General features: G+C 39.1%; 1 protein-coding gene across 4 annotated transcripts in view; it reads left to right on the top strand.

Moving 5' to 3' along the window:
- The window catches only part of MAST4 (microtubule associated serine/threonine kinase family member 4), a 285,948-nt gene that overhangs the window by 77,873 nt on the left and 189,633 nt on the right, over window positions 1-18,442 (top strand). The window contains exon 1 of one of the 4 annotated variants that reach the window (XM_075739820.1): window positions 12,412-12,542. The exons of 2 other annotated variants lie outside the window; for them this stretch is intronic. In XM_075739820.1, coding sequence (XP_075595935.1) covers window positions 12,504-12,542 — 39 coding nt within the window. In that variant the 5' untranslated portion in view covers window positions 12,412-12,503. Of the gene's footprint in view, window positions 1-12,411; window positions 12,543-18,442 lie in introns of those variants that run through there. One more of the 4 variants, XM_075739822.1, reaches the window with a different exon arrangement.

Genomic DNA, 18,442 nt, shown 5'->3' with positions numbered 1-18,442 from the left:
CTCCTAAGTATGTGAAAGAATTTTAAACTAATGTCACTCACAGCTCTGACTTTAAAATAAATGAGATAAAGTAGGCATGGAGGAATACCATTATAAGTGTAGGAAAATTGTTGTCTACGCTTCTGTCTGCATTCAGGATCTGAAGGCATAGTACAAGGTGTTGATAACCTCAAAGTGAGTGCTCCCTGTGTTGCCTAGCCAGGTAGCAGTAGGTAAGGGTGTTACCTGGAGTTCTTATGGAGGAGTTACAAGCTCTCTGACTGTTCTTAGCAGTCTGAGGAGTCTGGTAACTACACATAATTAGGATGAGATGATTAATTTAAATGCTGTAAAGGATAAGGTACTGCTCCACTGGTCTGAATTTTGATAGTGAAACTATATATTGTCAAGAAACTCAAGCATTATAGAATTTTTTTTCCTGGTGCTGCTTTTGAGAGTAACTGTAACTATAGTAAATTTGATTTCTGTTGTGGCCGTTTCAGTTAGCAGAAATGCAAGTACTCTTCGAACTTCCTTGTGAAGTTTGGCCTAAAATGGTGGGCTTTGCTTGGAAGATGATGAGGTATATTCCTTTCTGCGCAGTTTTTTGCTGCAGAGCAGTATCCTTATATTAAGGAATAACTAGATCGAGCACATTTTTAAATTGATGAAGTAACCTTTTGTTTTCTTCTCTGTATGTCAACATGTTCTCATGCCTATGGTACATGCAAAGGGTCATGTAGCAGAGGATGGAAGCAGACAACATGGGAACAATAACTTTCATCCCTCCAGCTGAAGTACTCCCATGGTTCAGATGTTGGCTATAACTCTCAAAACAAAGAGACTCAAACTGACTTGAATGACACTGCTCACTTAGAGGCGCTGCAGCAGGGAGGGGAAATGTAGTTTATCCAGATCTCTCTGGTGGGAATGGAAGTTCCTCCCCTTTGATTTTTTTTCTTAGTTCCAATCAAGCAAAGGCATATAGCAAGGATTTTTCTGTAGGCATTTTTCAATTTGAGAACATACTGCAGAGCTGACTTTCATGTTTGATGATGCGTTGCTACCTCTAATCTCTTACATTTCTAGGTTTAAAAGCAGATGCAGTTTTACTGACCTAAAGCTTTAAGTGGGTTGATCACCACAGTTTGGCCTTGGCACATGCTGCTTAGTACCTCTAGGTTTTAGTCAGACTTTCTTGTACATTCATGTGGAATCAGATGTTGTATTGTAAATTGCACTTCTGTCCTGTGGAAACAGGTAGGAATGTGGATTTTGATGATTTTTTTTTTAAACCTTGCATTACCTGTTAATATTTCTGAAAGCCCTCCCTTGGGCTGATAAAACAGTGATTTAAATTGTTCTGACTTCACTGGTGAGATGCAGTCACCATGTTTGTTCCACTCTTCTGTATGCTGTCACAGTGGACTGATGATTTTTAGCATCAACTCTTGTTTTCATCTCAGTAAAGCCAGAAAATGTTCTACCTGCCTTTTTTTAAATCACAGTATGCCCTATTGTGATGCATATGTCTATATCCAGTTCCATTGTATTTTTGGTAAAGCAATAATAGTACAGTAGGATCATGGCATCTATTAAGAATTTTTGTTCATCATGTTGTGAAGATCAAGAAGCCTAGATAAGTGCTCAAGTTGACCTAGTGTTACTTGAGTAAAAGATGTAATAATCAGCAAGAGATTGGTTAACTGCAGCTCTCATGAATGCATTTAGCCTTGTGATTGGTGCTGAGTATCTACAATTATGTGGTGCAGTGGAAGATAGTATGTGGTCAGTTAAATTCAGAAATGATGATTGGCTTTGGAATGCATGGAATAACTTGATTGTAATATACACTTGGCTGATCATGGATTCCTAATTCTCTGTGTTAGGTTATCTATTTGAAAAAGGATGAAAGTTGCTAGTAAGAAGCAAAGTTGAATTATGAGATTGCCGGCTATAAATATATATAAATATATTATGAGATTGCCGGAAAGAGCATGAGTTCAATTTAATGACCTACAGCTAAAGTGGAGTTGGATCTCAGTGTATTTCATTAACTATGTGGCCAGTAAAGCGTATCCTGAACAAAATTCCCTAGCATGATGTTGCTTTTCCAGAAACCTGTAACTGTGAATAAATGTTTTTTGGTATGCTTATTATACGTGTTCTTATCAAATATGGGACAAATTAAAACCAGTCAGCAATAGGGAAAGCCTTCCCTTTTATTCCAAACTTCATGGTTTTTCTGCTTTGTAATGGATATTAGGTCCATGGGGAAGAAAGACTTCAGCAAGGTGAACTACCTTCTGAATTAATTTGAATGTTGAAATGCCTAACTACTGCTCTTTAATGAAGAAGGGTGCTCTTGTGAAGAAGAATGACCATGTAGTGGGAAATGTTGAATCTTAGTGGAAGGAACAGCCAAAACACATTAAGTAAAATCATGTATCTTTAAAGGAAAGTACATTAATACGTTATCTCATTGAGAAAATACTGCATTATTGCAAGTGTTGAGATTAAATGCTTCTAAAAAGAAAAATGGGGCATCAAAATAAAGGAGACTAGATGCATCATTGTTCAGAATGATTGAAAAATGAGAACTTAAACCCTTTCAAAGGTTAATAATTGTGCTTAGAATGCGGCTTGACTATTACTGTTTTCACATAAGAACCAAACTTCTAAGTATCTAGGAGGGATTATTCAGAATGTAATGTCTATTGTTATTGTTTTGCCATGGTGATTTTTTCACAATTTCCTTCCTTTTCCATAAACAGAATCTAAAATATTCTGTTGAGCTGACTGTTAGAAAATGCCTCAACTTTGTCCTCTGAAAAGATAGCTAGATATGTGGAACTGCAAACTTTCAGATTTAAAATGGCATAACTCATGTATGTTTGTTGTTTGGCATTCCTTGGGGAGATACTGAGACAAGTAGTTCAGCAACTTTTTAAAAAGGACGAACATTTTCGTATGTACGTAACTTCTAAGTTCTCGTTGAAGAGATCCATGAGAGAAACAGGCTGTACTCATGATGTGCCTGTGCTTTCAGAAATAAACTACTTTTATGCTATTGTATAATAATGGAAAGCTTGGAAAAATCGGAGAGCTTGCTATCTTGGTTGGATTGGTGATCCTTCTATGTTTTTTTGCTGCAATAAGAAACACAATATGCAAAAGGCAAAACTACTGAAGTTGAAATGTCTGTTGTAACCAGTGTTCTCCTGTATGTTCTGTCACTGAAGAAGACATTGATTACTTATTTAAAACTTATTTAAAAAATAAGTTTGTTTCTGAAATGATTATTTTTCTCCTGATTTTTTCATGACTGATTTACTACCGTTCTAAGCCCTCTGAATGGCTAGACCAGACATGAGTTGGTGCAAGCAGGATTTTGTCCGGCAGGTGGCATGAAAACCCAGTGTGTACCTGAACTCTTCATGGAATGTGCATCCTTTTCATGGCTATTCTTACACGTATAATTGACACTGCTGACAAGTGTATGTGCTTTACTATGAAAAAGTAGTTTATTTTTGAGAATCTTAAGATACAATCAGAAAATCAATAGTATTTTCGTTTTTAAGAAACAACCACAGTCAGCTGTACTCCTTTGTGTAAGAAATTGTTGCACCCCTACACCGACCTGTGACTTGCCACTTGTGTAGATTTATCAGCTTTAGAAGAGGAGAATTCAAGTTTTGCTAGCTAAGGGATCTTGAATTTCTCCCTGCTTGTGATATGTATTCTGAATAATATACAGCGGCTCAGAAGAATAGTAAAATCTCTCTTAACTCATTGCTGGACCCTGTAGCTGGAGCAAACCAGCCTGGCTTATCTGAACGTGTTTTTGTGTAACATGGTGAAGGGGAACACAAATTGAATAGCACTCTTATCAATCCATATAGTGTATGTTGCGTAAAAGTCTACTTCTGAAATATAAGAGATGTAAAAAGAGCAATGTGCTTTGCTCTGTATGTGGGGTTAGGATGGTAATAGTGAAGGGAGTAGGCAAATACTGCTAAGAGCTCACAATTTTGTTGTCAGGCCAGCAATGCCTTCTCAGTGCTGTAGCTGGGGACTCAATAGAAAGCAGTGCCTTGAAAACATTAGGCTGGTGAAGCATGTCTGTTTTCTTTTCCTGAGGGGTACTGGTTATCATGTTGAGCCCTGGAAGGGAGTTGTCGGTTTCACATGGAGCATTTTTTCCATACTTTTTCTAAGCCCTTAAAAGGGACATTAGGCAAATGACTATGTAGATGAAATAGTGTGACTTTTACATTTTGAATATTAAAATGTGTATTGTTTACAGTGGATAAAACTGTATATGGTTTATTGTGCCTTATTGATAGATGATGTTACAGATGTTACTCGAGTCTGTTCAATGAATTAGTTTCTCAGAATTGTTATGTATGTTATAATTATTAACAAATTGTATTTATTAATCTCATAATTTTAAACAAAGCACCTTTAGCTCCTGACACTCTTAAAAATTGCTTTCCCTGTTTCCTAAAGTAATGTGCAAGTTCATATGTTATCACTGTATAGCTTCTATGGGTAAGTGTGATCCTGTAAAATAAATCATGAAAACCAAGTGGTGGATTTTCATTAGTCCGTTCAGATAATTTGTGATAAAGCAGGCCTATATTCCCTCACTGACTGAATATCTTAAATATGCTTTGCTGTTAATGTTGAAATGAAGAAGCCTTCCTGAGGTTGTATAAGAAGAAATTCTTGCTGTATATATTGTACTGCTATGGTTCTGTCTGCTAGTCTGTACAGAGAGACTAAAAAGGTATCTGCTGCTTTGGGTGGATTACAGCTGCCCTTACCTTGATGACAGCATAAGTGTGGGTCTGTCAATTTTGGCTGCTAATTTTGATGAAATGTCTCACTTCCAGTGCTGTAGCCAATTTCAGTGACACTTCACAGAGCAACAGAGCTTTCAGAACATGAAGGAACAAGAGGCAGATGGCTGGTGTGTTTTTGTAGCCTTTTCTTCCTCAGAAAACATTGCATTACAGAAAACTCTTGGGGAATGTAACAATAGCTAATGATACTATGTTTCTGATTTATGCAAGATGGCTAGGTCAAAGATTATCTTTGTTTTGATTCACTTCCATAATGGTTTTTCAAACTGGTATAAGAAATACATGCACATCTTCGAGCACCCGATATCATACATGGCTTTGGCTTTCATGCTTCTGTAACTTGATGATGATCTAGTATCCATTATGATTTCTAATGAAATCCCTTTGTCCCACAGCATTGCAGAGTGACAGTATGGAAGTTTTCATGTGGATGTATATGTACAAGAGGGTTGAAAAGTTTTGGGTGATAGTTGTTTTTACAAATATTTTTGTGTGGAATAGACAAAAGTAGTGTGTCTGTATAGAGTGTTTGAAATACAATTTAAAAAATTGTGGGCAAATTCATTTAGGAACTAAAACTATTTTCAGAATGCCACAGAACAAAAATGTGATCTCTGTGTTATGTTTCTTACTCATATGCAGAGTATGATTATTTTGGTGTGGCACATAAAGGTAGCTCAGTTTCTCTTATGACCATTTGGAAAGATAACCTTGGGCTCCTTTGAAATTGTAATGTCATCTTCCCTTGACAGTTTATGTTCTAATCTATCCTTAAAAGTAACTTCAAAAGACTTCAATGTACAGTTTTTGTGTTTGAAAACTTTGAGACCTGTGGTGTGTCTTGAGAAGAATCAAAGCGTGATCCACTTCTGGGAGATGGTTGAAGATGTTGCCGGAATTTGATTGGTATTTCATTCACAGTGGATAGGAAGGTATGCTGCCATAGGCTCTGAAAGGCATTAAGAGTCAGCTTGGAAGTGTCTTTCCTAGAAGACCTGATATTCTTCTGGGTTTGTAAGTCTCTGTGGCTGCAGGGATGAAATAAATCTCCTTTGTGATCAAGAACATACATGGGACAAACTTTTTTGTTGGAGATGAGGTTTCTGTATGTCTGTTTTTAAACCTGTTTGCCTTCAGATTGCAAGGAGAAGGAGACACTCTGTCTTTGGATGGTGAGCAGGTTATAACAAATTCTACTGAATATACTTCTTGGAGCTACAGTCCGAACCACTACTTGCAGCACCAAATACCCCTGTAGAATAGAAAGCTTTTAGTTATTCTTATGTGCAGTGAGGACGATGAACTATTGGGCTACTGAAGCTTGGATATCAGGAATCTCTGCTAGTAGCACTTTTATGTGAGCTTTTGCATTTGTGGTAAGACAGGAACACTGTATTTTGAATGGTCCATCATCACTATGCATTGTATAAACTTAAGAATCTGCTAGGATGTTTGTGCTTCACTCTGAGATCAGATTAAAAGTATTTCACTAAAAAGCCAAGCTCATTGAACTTCAAGGCTCTAGGTAGGTTTGAACTTGATGCAGCCTTGGGATTTCAGTTTTAAAATAAAAAGCCTTTTTGCCATATGCCAGTATGGTTCATACTCTGATGTTTCAGTTTTCTTTTTGTTAAATTCTGTGGCTAGCCTTGTGTAGTTTTCCTTTGTCACTTTTTTAACGTGCTCATACTTTGCCTGACTAAATTAAGCTTGTTACACTGAGAAACTTGAAAAAGGGAGATATGAAAATGTATGCAAAGTAAATGTTTAAGAAGCATTTCTGAGTTATAAAATTTGTCTTATTTAAGCTTTTTTGTTCTGGAATCCAAAGTTTTCTTAGAAGGTATGAAAGCTTTGAAAATTGAAACAAGAATAAACTAGGACTGTGCAGTGTTGTTGAGGGAAGCAGTAGTTTGTGAACTGCAATTGAGCCTTCTCAGACAGTACCCTTAACACCAGGTAAAGCATTTCAGCTGGTAGCTGCTGTCGGGCAAAAGTAAACCAACACAAAAGTATGTGTTGGCAATTGTTTTGCTGTTCTGGTGGTGTAGTAAGATAGTTGCTGCCTGGGAGTTGGGATACAGGTTACAAGGAATATATATTTTTTTAACTCTGATTTGGTCTCCTCTTCAATGCTGTCAGGTGTTGGTTTGTTTGTTGTGGGTTTTTGGGGGGGAGGGGGGAGAGAGGGAAGAGGGAGAAGAGAGGACCACGTCTTTCTCCCGCCTTTCTTCAGTGCTGTACTTCAGTAATAACTTTTTAAAAAAGCTAACTCCTATATCTTTTCTCTATTAGTTGTGTATTAGCCTTATGCAGCATTATGTGCTGCCACAATTCTGCTGGCAGGAGACCTATAGAAATTGGAAACTGTTTCTTAAAGCTTGAACTAGATTAGAATGATAAAATAGTAATTGTGGATTGACTTGCAGTGATGTGAAGGCAACAATATATGGAAAAGACATAGATGAAGTTCTTTAACTTGGCTAGAGAGGTTAGGTCTGGATTGATGCATGAAATCACGTGCGTGTGCTGCATGCATATATGTGTGGTTGGGAAGTTAACTTGCACTGCTTCTGTTTGCCACTTTCACATGTGCAAAAGCAGTGTTTGCATGAGTTTTTCAAAACCATTATAACTACAGCATCCAACAGGGCACGCTCTGGTATGCTGTAGTTTCTCTCTAATGTGCTTAGGAGAAGGACTGCATAGGAATTAAATGCTTCTATATTTTTTGATTCCGGTACTTGCAAAATCAGATGTCTATAGTTACAGTATATCCACTTACCTGGACTTTTAAAAATATGGCACTTAAAATATTTTAATTTTTCTAATAACAGTCACTTAAATAGCTTATCAGTGGATAAAAATACAATGAAAAGCTCCCTTTTTACTAGTGCTGGGGAAAACCAGTTCCTGTTCTTTTGGATTGCAAGCTATCACAATGTAAAGCAATTATTGCATTGCTTATTATCTATTCTAAGCATTACATTTTTCACATTTTGGAGGAAAATAATTATTTTAACTCAATCATGGTGATTTGATGCTGTATTTTAAGGTATAGGAAATAGCTCTGACAGAAGTAGATTTAGAAGGCAAAGTATAAGTGAGTTGTTCTATGGTGCATAATAAATACGATTTATCATATGCTGCCACCATGTGTAGTATGAAAGTGGCAGTCACACATGGGATATGTGTATACATTAAAATTAAATTAAATCTGCATTGTAAAATTGTAGTACATATTCATATAAGTTGTCACATGCTCAGGTTTTATCTTTTAATTGGGTGATTTCAGTAATCACAGGAACTTCTAAATTCTCTTAGAAAAGAATATCGGCTGACAGAAGTAAATGAAGCAATATGATTAATGCAAAAATAACAGTTGAATGAGGAAATAAACTTTCTAAATTTGTGTAATTGTCCTGAAAACTATCTGCTACCATGTTTCTTTTCAGTTTTAAACAAACATGTACTTAGGGGTATGTATCTAAATTAATTCTGAAATATCCTTCACACTTCATCAGCTCAAATGCTGCATTTATAGGAGAGAAAGATTTTGGAAAAAAAGTTGAGGTTATTGTCTGTCTTAAAATAATTTTGCCTTCCCTGATGTGGAAAAATAATGAAATTCCTTCTTCATTCTGTATACATGTGCTATTTTGTGGTGCGTGTACAACTGAAGTGTGCCTTTCTGTTACAAGTAATGTGAACGAATCTGTGAGACAGTTTCCTGTATTTCGTATGTATATAAAGCTAGCATTGTTAAAATGTTCCAAAGAGCATGTTTATAATTCATTAGTTTCTTTTTAGAACACAGCTTTTTCAATACCATGATCTTGTCTGCTATGGTTTTGATAGTTAATATTACTCAGTAAGCTGAAACGTAATGAAAGCCTCCAGACAAAAACAGCAGGCTTTACGCTAAACACATAGATGCACTGTTGGCAATATCTAAAAGATTGGGAGAAAATTCAGTTGATGCTTGCCTCATTAGTTGCAAACCTTTGTCTTATAGTTCCTTCTAATATGCCTTTATAAATTGCAGCATAAGTTTAGGAAAATGACACTTTTAGAATTGGTAGCGAATGCACTTTTCATTGAAAGGTTGTATTTTTCTACATGGGATTAATCTGCCACTGGAAGGCAGCCTTCCCTTTGTTTCATTCTCCTGACTTCCAGTATCATTTAGGTAGCTGTACCAATGATCTTTAGCTTCTTGCAGAACAAAGTAATGCTTGTTCCTTGTTTGTCTGTAGTTGGGAAAAGTTCTTCATGCAAGTGACATCTTCGCTTTGCCCGCTGTAAATTGTCCATGTACACAGTTACAACTTCTGTGATACCTGAGGTGGTTTGTTAGGATGTGCACCTTTTGCATCTGTGCCTGTCAGTAATACATTACTTGGTGGTATGACTTTTTTGTGCTGCTGTTCAAGTAATGAATTAATAGAATTTTTCGTGCCTTATAGACCTCTCAGTTAGATGGGATAGAGCACTTTTAATTCATACATACACATTTGTCAGTTATGTATAGTTAGATGTGCTAAAATGATTGTTGGAACAAACCCAACACTTCAGTATTCCTTACTTTTACAGAAAATGATAAATGGTGTGTTGGGAGGTTTTGTATTTCAGTGATGAAATAAAACTTGTGTAATTATATGTATTTAGATTGGGTATATAAATGCAAACAGCTTTGCAGCTGAAACCTGTGGTGTATCATGGAGACAAATGGTAAGGTTTTGCACCTCACCCTTGAAATTTGACATTCTTTGGCTATTGCCTCAAATTCATTTTTGCCATCCTCACTGGAAGCATAACAGCAGCATTTAAATTGTGATTCATTTGCTTGTGTCTTCTTGGAAACGGAGAAATACAGAAAAGATAGGATGTGAGGGCACATGGATGTGAATGGTTGGGAGAAAGTTTTAAAGTGTTAACCAAGAAGGAAGAAAAGATGACATTTTGAAGTGGAAATGGGAGGAGAGGAGTATTGAGAGGAACCCAAAGGAGATACCTGTATGTCCTTAATGTAACTCCATTTTCCCTTTGTTTCACAGAGGTGAGGGATCTAGTAACTTTGCAGTTTGATTCTGTAAAGTGAGAAAGTTTTCACCAAATTCAGTATGCTGTTTTACTTATACTTCAAAAATAAATTAATTCAGGAGAGTTGAGTAGCCTTTGTTACAGAGGAGGTCAAGCTTGACGGTTGCAACACTCCCTTCTGGCCTATGAATCTATAAATCTGTCAGTGTGTTTTTGATTTTTCTTGTCTCCCTCTTGTGGAACTGGAGTTTTGGTCAGTAAGAGCTTCTCCTTCCTTTCTGAACTGAAATACAGCTCCGATCCTTTAACTGAAATTGGTAATGACCGAGTTTAAGCCATTGATTGACCTGATGTTATGGATGTATTTGGAGCTGGAGGTGCAGAGCAACAGGGAAGGGGAAACATCTCCAGTTAATTTCACTGTGTAACTCTGATTTTTTAAAAAAAAGTTTTGTTTTTTTTGAAAAATAATATAGTTGAGGTCTCAGACAAATGTAGCTTAGTGAGAGTGCTGATTTTTTATTTTATTGTAAAAAGTGTAAAACAATGTTAATGCATTTCAGTCATATGAAGAAAAGGTGGTGTGTGTGTGTGGGGGGGAATTCAGCAGCCTTTTCTTTCTATTCTTCAGATAAAGTGTTACTGCTCAGCGTTATCCTTTTGGCAATCCTTCATTTTTTTTGTTCTAAATGCTTTTGCCCCTAGCAGGTTTTACTCCTGTGGAATGTACATGGACCACTTCTCAAAATGATGCAATCTGACAGGAAATCAATATTTTTTTCATACTAGATTTGAACGTGTGATTGTGATAATCCTCATCTTAGACTCTTAATGGGTGAATACTAACCTTGATTTTTATCTTTATATCCTTTAAGAAACATACCATTGTTTTCCTTCCTGCTCGCTGTTCTCTCTAGAAGCAGTTTAAGGTGCATTGTCTTCAGTGGAAAAAGAATACATATATATCAGAATTGGCTGCCTGCAGGTGTACCTGTATTTTATAAGCAAAACATGGATATTCCCACAGATGGATTCTGCTGTTACATGTTGGGGTGTCTTCCATAGAATGAGACTCTTGAAACAGAAAAATTCCTTAAAGCCATCTAATCAGGATGTTAGCTCTAGGTAAAGGAACTGCTCCGTTGTTGTAGTAGTAAGAAAAGCTGAAATGGAATTGGTGCTGTTTCTCTAAATGTTTGTAGTAGGAACGCTAGTCCTTTTTGTGTTCAACTTCTATTTACAGTTTCTGGCAGCCTGTTTTAGTTTTTACGTTTTTGGTTTTGTAAAGAGGGAAGCATGCTTTGCCTTCAAATTATATAGTCTGAAGACCTGCTAATTTTAAGTAAGATCAGATGAGGATTTCTAGCTGGAAAATATATAGGCATATTTATGAGGCTGTTTTTCTTGATATTTATTGTTTGACAAGACTTCCCCTTGTAAATCTACAGATGTATGCAGTGATTGCTTTCAGGCATAAAATGCAATCAATTTTACTCAGTTACTGGGTTCTTAAATCTCAAAAGATATTTTTAATGACATAGCCTAATCAGTTGATACCGTGGCTAATAGTGTGATGACAGCTTTTGAAAAAAAAAAATTATTTTTTTAACCAGCGGCTTAGCTGATAAGAAAAGCCCAATACCTTTTGCCTCAGAATCTGCGTTTTCAGATGTAACCTTTTCGGATTCAGGACCTCGTTTTTGACGGAGAGGAGTTTTCCTCGCTTCAGTCGGGTTGGCTGAGCTGATGCGAGGCACTTGGTCGACATGCCCAAGGTCACAGAGCGACCCGGTGGCTGCGGTTGCCTGCACTCCGGAGGCAGTCCGTCCTCCTCTCTCCGGTTCCTTAGCTGCTTCAAATGGGAAATCCTGTAGGGGCAATTTCTTATAAAGTGCAATTAGAGGATGTTGTTACTGTCGCGTTTTGCAAGTAAATGAAAACTTATTATTCATCTCTTGCCTGCCTTGAATTGAAAGAAAATGAGACGCAGCAAGGTAAACAAGCTGAAACAGACTGAAATCACACCATGGCGATGCTATCTTCTGACTGCTTATCCTAATGCCAGGGGTTAACGCTCCACCTAATGACCGCTTTGAAGCAATTTTTACCTCAGCTTAGTTCAATCCGGTACTAACAGCGCCGCGAGTGACACCGGCCCGCGGCGCGGTGCTCCGGGGCGGGCTGGCAGCCTGGTGCCGGTGAGCGGGCCGGGCCCGGCGGCGGCGGGCTCCGGCCTCTTCTCCTCAGGGCCGGGCCGGACCTGGCTGTGCCATGGGGCGACCGGCGGCCCCGGCACCCTCGGCCAGGTGTGGGGCTGGGGCACCTCGGCCTCACAGGGTGCACGGTGCCGGGCGGGGGCCGGGGGCGGTGTCGCGCCGGACCGGTTCCGTCTCTTCCCACCCCCGCCCCGCCGGGCCCCTCGCGCGGGGCTGCCCCGTCGGCGCGCGCCGAAGTTGCCGGGGTGTACAACTCGCCCGGTCACGTGCCCCGGCGGCGCCAATCGGCGCAGCCGTGATGTCAGCGTTCAGCAGCTGCGGGGATGCGGAGCGGCGCGCGGGGTCCGGGCAGTCCGGCATGGCCAGGCGCCGCGCGGCGTGAGGGCGGCGGAGCGGCGCCATGGACGAGCCGGGCATCCTGCGGAGACGGGGGCTGCAGGTAGGGGCGGGCGGGCCGTGCCCGCGGGGGCGGACCCCGCCTCCCCTCAGTTTCGAAGTTGCCCTCACCTGCCGTGAGGCGCAGAGGCGTGCCGGCGGGCCCGGCGGCGGGGGAACCCCTGGGGGCGGGAGGGGCGCGGCGGCGCTTGGGCTTCGAAACGGAGCGACCCTTGGCCTCAGCGGGCGGGATGCGGGGGCGGCCGGCGAGCGCTGAGGAGTTCGCCGCCGCGGCGGCAGCGCAGCCCGCACCCGGGCGCTTCCCGGGGAGCCGGCGAGGTGGGAGCAGCGGTGGCGGTGCCGGCTTCTCCTCCCCGTTAGCAGGGATCTAAAGGCGGGGAGTAGACGGCCATTACCTGTGAGAGAAAGTTTCGCCTGCTTACAGCTTTCTAGGCGTTTGCGGCATACTTTATAGAACGGCGAGACGGGAGCGTTGCCGTCTTCAGTCAGCTTTGGCTGACTTTTCCGCTGGCGTTCGTAAAGTCAAGAAAATGTATCTCAAGCGGAGAGGGGGTTGTGGCAAAATGGTAGTACCATACGTTGTTTGAACTCAAGACTCGAGCTTTATACTCTTTTTGGATAATGTATTAAATGCTCAAATAATTTTTTTGGCACAAAGTGTGTTAATAAAGAGCATATGACAACAATAGAGTATAGGGTGTATTTACTTTTTTACTATTTCATCAAAATGGAGCACTACCTCAAACTACATCATTCTGGCCCATTGTTTAGAAAGCCCCTTTGCTCAAGTCGCTCTCAGCGATGAATGTACTTCCTTTCTTTTGTTTTCCTTCACATCCGCAATGTTTCAATGAGAGGAGGGTGAAGAGGAAAGCCTCCTTACATTTGGGATCGTTATTCTTAGGTAATGTAAAATCACTTATAATGTTTAAAATGCAGTGAACTTGCACAGTTCTGAACTTTTCATAAAGGTGCCCTTTCTCATCAGTGCTCTCAACTTGGTGCTGATCAAGTGTGAAAATTTCTGCTGGAGGGATGAAGACAAGGGGAATGTGTCCCATAGTCCTAAAACTCTCTGGGGCCTCCTAGTCTTTTAGGAATCTGTAAGCTTTTCTTTAACTTTCTGCGTGGTAGCATTTGCCCATGGAAAGTGAATCACTTTCATAAACAGATTCTGAGATGTTTAGTCCTTAAATCCTATATCTTTTCTATTAATTGATTGTAAAGTAGGAAGGAGAATCTCTCCTGCAGGTTGAACTGCTGATAACAGCTTTTAAAGGAGAGGATTTAAAAGTTTCAAGAGGTAGATCTTCACAGCGAAACAGGATTTCCTCCTGCTAAACCTGCTGTAATCCATTGAGTAGTGTAAACCGGATTTCTGCCTTTTGACAAGAATTGAACAGCAGTCTGTTCTGATTAAGGGATAGCTTAAACCTTAATGTGAAAGCCTATTGTTGAGTTCTGCAAATATTATTTTTTGAGGTTTTTTTGTTAAAACTTACAGAACAATTTTGAATGAATTCCAAGAATATTTCTCAGAATAATTGCTTATTCCTGCGTATGCTTACATGGTCACTTCGGACTATTAAAAGCTAGATAGTGAATAATCCCTGTACCAGAAAGACCAATTCACACTTGCAGTGCATGCAGTCATAAATTGTTTTCAAAGATGTGTACCTCATGACTGTCATTAGAATCTGATCCTAGGGTGGAGAAAAATAGCCAATGGTCAAAAGTGTTCAAGTTGACATGCTGCCATCTAAAGATGGAGGGGAAGAAATCCTATATACTCAGGTTGTATTCATTAGACCCTTAACTGAATCTGTCTTCATATTGTCCTCTCACTCCCCTGTTGTCCATGCAACTTGCCTAGAGACTAGTATGATGAATTTGTGAGCTGGAAAGCAGTTCATATGACATGTGACAAGGAGTGTAGTGCTTGTTTAATTCTTGTTAGTAAATACTGATTAGATGAAGTCTCTGAGTTCTTTGCTTGGCTGACATTTGCTTTTTATAGTACATCCCAAAGTAATGAGTTGGTTATTTTATAGTAGTAGTATAAATTGGTACTGTTAAAAAACCCTGAAATAATTCTCCTGCTGTTATGTTGTTCTGTGGGAATAATCCAAGAATATTTTGTCCCTTCTTTTTTTCATATGTTATCAGTACTTTCCTTTCAAGGGTATTGAGAATAGTCCAAAAGGGATTTTAAAAAAAAGCAACCAACAAAAAATCCCCAGGTTCTGGGTTCAGACTGTTGTGAAATACATGAGAGTCTTCTTAGATGAAGGTGCATTTAAATTGAACTAGTCATATAACAGGAAACAGCACATTTTAAAATTAAAAGCCGAATTGGTGGAACTGATGGTTTTTTGTGTTTGTACACAAGTTGCTTCAAAGCTTGATTTACAGGACGCACAAACCATTTCCTTTTAGACGGGAACCTACTGAAGTTGTGTTTAATGCCATGTACCATCATGCTGTGTTTTTAAAAAAAAAAAAAAGCCAGGAAGCAGCTTGAATTGAATCTCAAAATATAAGCCTTAAGTAAATATGTAGACTTGGATAAATCTTGTTTTGGGTTGATATCTGGAAGGTTTTTCTGGTGCTCAGGACTTCTAAGAGAGAAACTGAGCCTTTAATTTGTTGCACCCTGAATACACACACCTATTTCATCTTACTACAACCTCTTCCTTTATGTTGTTACTTATATTGGTATAATAAAAGTTTCTGAATCTGTAGTGTGTGTTCTTTTTTGGTGAGCAGATTCTGAAACTAATTACAAAGAATGCATTTTGTAAGAAGTATCAGGAGAAAATTGACCATTTCTTTCAACTTCTAAAAATCCTAAGTATAATTCAGTGTGGATTGAAAAAGATATCTCTTGAAAATAAGTTTAAAAAAAAAAAAAACCACAGGTAACTACTACTTAGATATTCATCACGGTTCTTGATTGCATTCTGCTAACAACCTATGTTTCATTTTTCTTGCTAGAAATTCTGCATTTCTGCTAGACTAGAATTTGTCTATTAGGTGTTTGTCTGAGCAGTGTGTTGTATACTGCCTTAAGACCACGTGATGGTGGGCATAGGTAACACATTTCCTTCAATCTGTAAGAAGGGTCTGGGAATGTGGGAGAAATCTTACTGCCAGATACAGCCAGCTTCAGTCAAGCTTCCAGAGCTGATGAAGCTTTCTCTTTGTCGAACAGATGTGCTGGATGCTTTGGGCTTTCCCTTTTCCTTTTGCTAATTTCAGTTCTGCCTCTAAGTGGCTAGTAAGCAGTGTGTTGTAAATCTTGAGGTAATTACATGAGCTTTTTAAATTAGACTTGCAGAGGAATTGACCAACAGCAGAGAAATCAGCTATACACGAAACCTCCCAAATGTCAAAGAAAATGCTGTGTCTATTTGTTGTCTTGTCTCTCTATTTTTTTTCTAAATTCTGGAGAGTTTTCACAGGGATCTAAGGCTTCTTTAAATTCAGGCAGACTGCATTGCATTAAGGTTGCAGAGATATGATTATAGCCAACATGGAAAATTGCAACTGAAAATCTAATACTGTACTTCACTCATTGATTTGGATAGGGATAAGCTAAAAAGAATTTAATTGCAAAATTCAGACTCATTGCTGTAGAAATGGAAACAAGCAGTGTAAATGAAAATGTGATGTAAATGGAGTGTTGCTATTTTGGTGGAACTGAGGAGTCAGTTTATAGTAATTCCATGTATTTCTAGAAAAGATGGGAAGGGGCACGGTAATTATATAGCCTTGACTACTCCTTTCCTCCACCTCCGGTACAGGAAAATCATTGGCTTTTGTAGGCAGATGTTTTGAAAATTGGTATGTAAAATGTCCAGACCTTTGCAAGAAGTAAAACCTTACAGATTTTTCCAAGTCTTTGCTTATTGGCTTACCTAAAAATGTGTTCTGAGAAATCAGACAGAAAGGAAATAATTTCTGAGGAAAAATGGCCTTATTTGTGGCTCCTAAACAGGTGAAATTTCTTTCGGGTAGGAGGCTTCATGAAATTAATTCTCTCTGAAATACTGAAAATTGACACATGAAGGGTCAGCTGGGAAGCCACACTCTATATGAGAGGAAAGGAAATAGGGAGACTGTGACTGGCTCTGCTGTGGATACAGTTCATGCTTGTGAATGTGTTCTTGGGGTGGTCTGCTGAGGAAAAAATGGTGATAAAAGCTGGAGAAAATTAGACTTTGACCTCTGTTGCAAACTGGAGAGAAAGGGTGGAAAAGTTCGTCTTACAGGTGAGGTTCTGGAAAGGTTCTTAATTTTCACGGATGTGAATGCTGTGTACAACAGTGTCCTCCCTCTCACCAGGCAAGAGGGACCTGGTCCATTTTCTCTGCTGGTGTTTCTGTACTGGTGGGAATGGATTTTCAGTATGAAAGAGGAGTTGTGTAGTTGTGAATCAAGTCTGATATGTGTGTCTGCCTCTTGGTGAGTGTGTGGAAGAAAAAGTCTGCAGAGGGTGTGGAACCAGAGAAGGATTTTTAAAAAAAAAAAAAAATCTTTACAATTTGCAGTTTTCAGTAGATTCAGATTAATCAGTTGAGAAGAAGACAGGATATATGTCTTCCAGTGTTGTGTGGGAATAGCTGTGTGACTGCACGCTGCATTCATCCTCTGCTTAGTAGTTGTGTCTAGTCCTGTCTAATATATTATTTTTCAGGGGTTGTGCCTGTGAAGTAATGCGCAGAACTACTTAAATTGTGACACTTGCTCTTTCATTTTGAGGTGTTTGCATGAGCAGCATAGATGTAAAATGTAAAAAATAAAGAAAAATTGAGTTCTGCATATTCTTGGTAAATTACTGATTTTTTTCCTGGTAGAGCCATCTTTATTTTTAAATCATTCTAGGCACTGTTAGAGGAGACAGGGCATTTTAAACCTGTTTTTCTTGTAGGGGGAAGGATGTGCAGGTTAGAATAGATGTTTTCTTTGCTTAAATAACGATAAGCAGATAGCTGCCTTTAGAAAGCAAAGGACTAGCCCTCTGAGAGAGGAGACACTGCTGTGAAGAACACTTTTCCTCTCCTCGTTAGCTGTCAGTTCTGCAGACCTAATAGAATGTACGATCTCTTGATCAGTTAATTCACCTCCAGACATTCATGCGTTGCTACATGTTTGTCAGGTCCTCCAAAAGGCTTCCTGCTAGGCATATATTCTGCTATTATTTGAGCTGTGAAAGCTATTCTGAAAGGGTTAACCTTTTCTTCTGTTGTTGCTTCTCTTGGTGTTATGGCCACTTTATTTCAGGGTCTAAAATAAAAAAAATTGGCATGAGGCCAAGTTGGTGTCTGTAGCCCATATCGCACTTCTCACTAATGCCTACTGATAATTGCACTAAGGTTTCTTGGTAATGTCTACAATATGCCACAAAGTTGACCATTTTGTATCAGATTCAGAAAGCAAAGCATAAACATAAGCTTCCTTTATGTCAAATCCTTCAGTGAACTCGGTGGTGGGATCTGTGATGATTTGACCTGGTAGTGCTCTAAGAGTCATAAAGAAAACCAGCTTTGGAGTCCTTCTCTGCAGCACTTGTTAGCTTCTGTTTCTGAGTCGCTTGGCTTCTCCCCAAAATCTATTTGTGGGTTTTGATTTGGTTTTTTTTTTTGTTTGTTTTGCCTGCTCGGTTAGTAATGATGGGAGTAATACTTGCATGGAGGAAGTAACTTCTGATTGAAACAGGGTTTTTGGTGGTGTTTTTTTTTTTTTTAATTCCATGGCTAGTTCTTGATTTGACAAATGGTTTTGTTAGCACTGTTTTTTACTCACTTTGTCACAGCTTATGAAACTGCCAGTTTTCCATGTTTCCTTTTTGAAATTTTTTGTAAGATGCTTCATTTGAGTTCTTTGTAGTCTTGTCTGTGATGCTTCTTCACATATCATTCTTAACATAATGATTTGAGATTT

The sequence above is a fragment of the Balearica regulorum genome, chromosome Z (genome assembly GCF_011004875.1).
Source record: "Balearica regulorum gibbericeps isolate bBalReg1 chromosome Z, bBalReg1.pri, whole genome shotgun sequence".
Classification (NCBI taxonomy): Eukaryota; Metazoa; Chordata; class Aves; order Gruiformes; family Gruidae; genus Balearica; species Balearica regulorum.
This window is presented reverse-complemented; position numbering and strand designations above follow the sequence as displayed.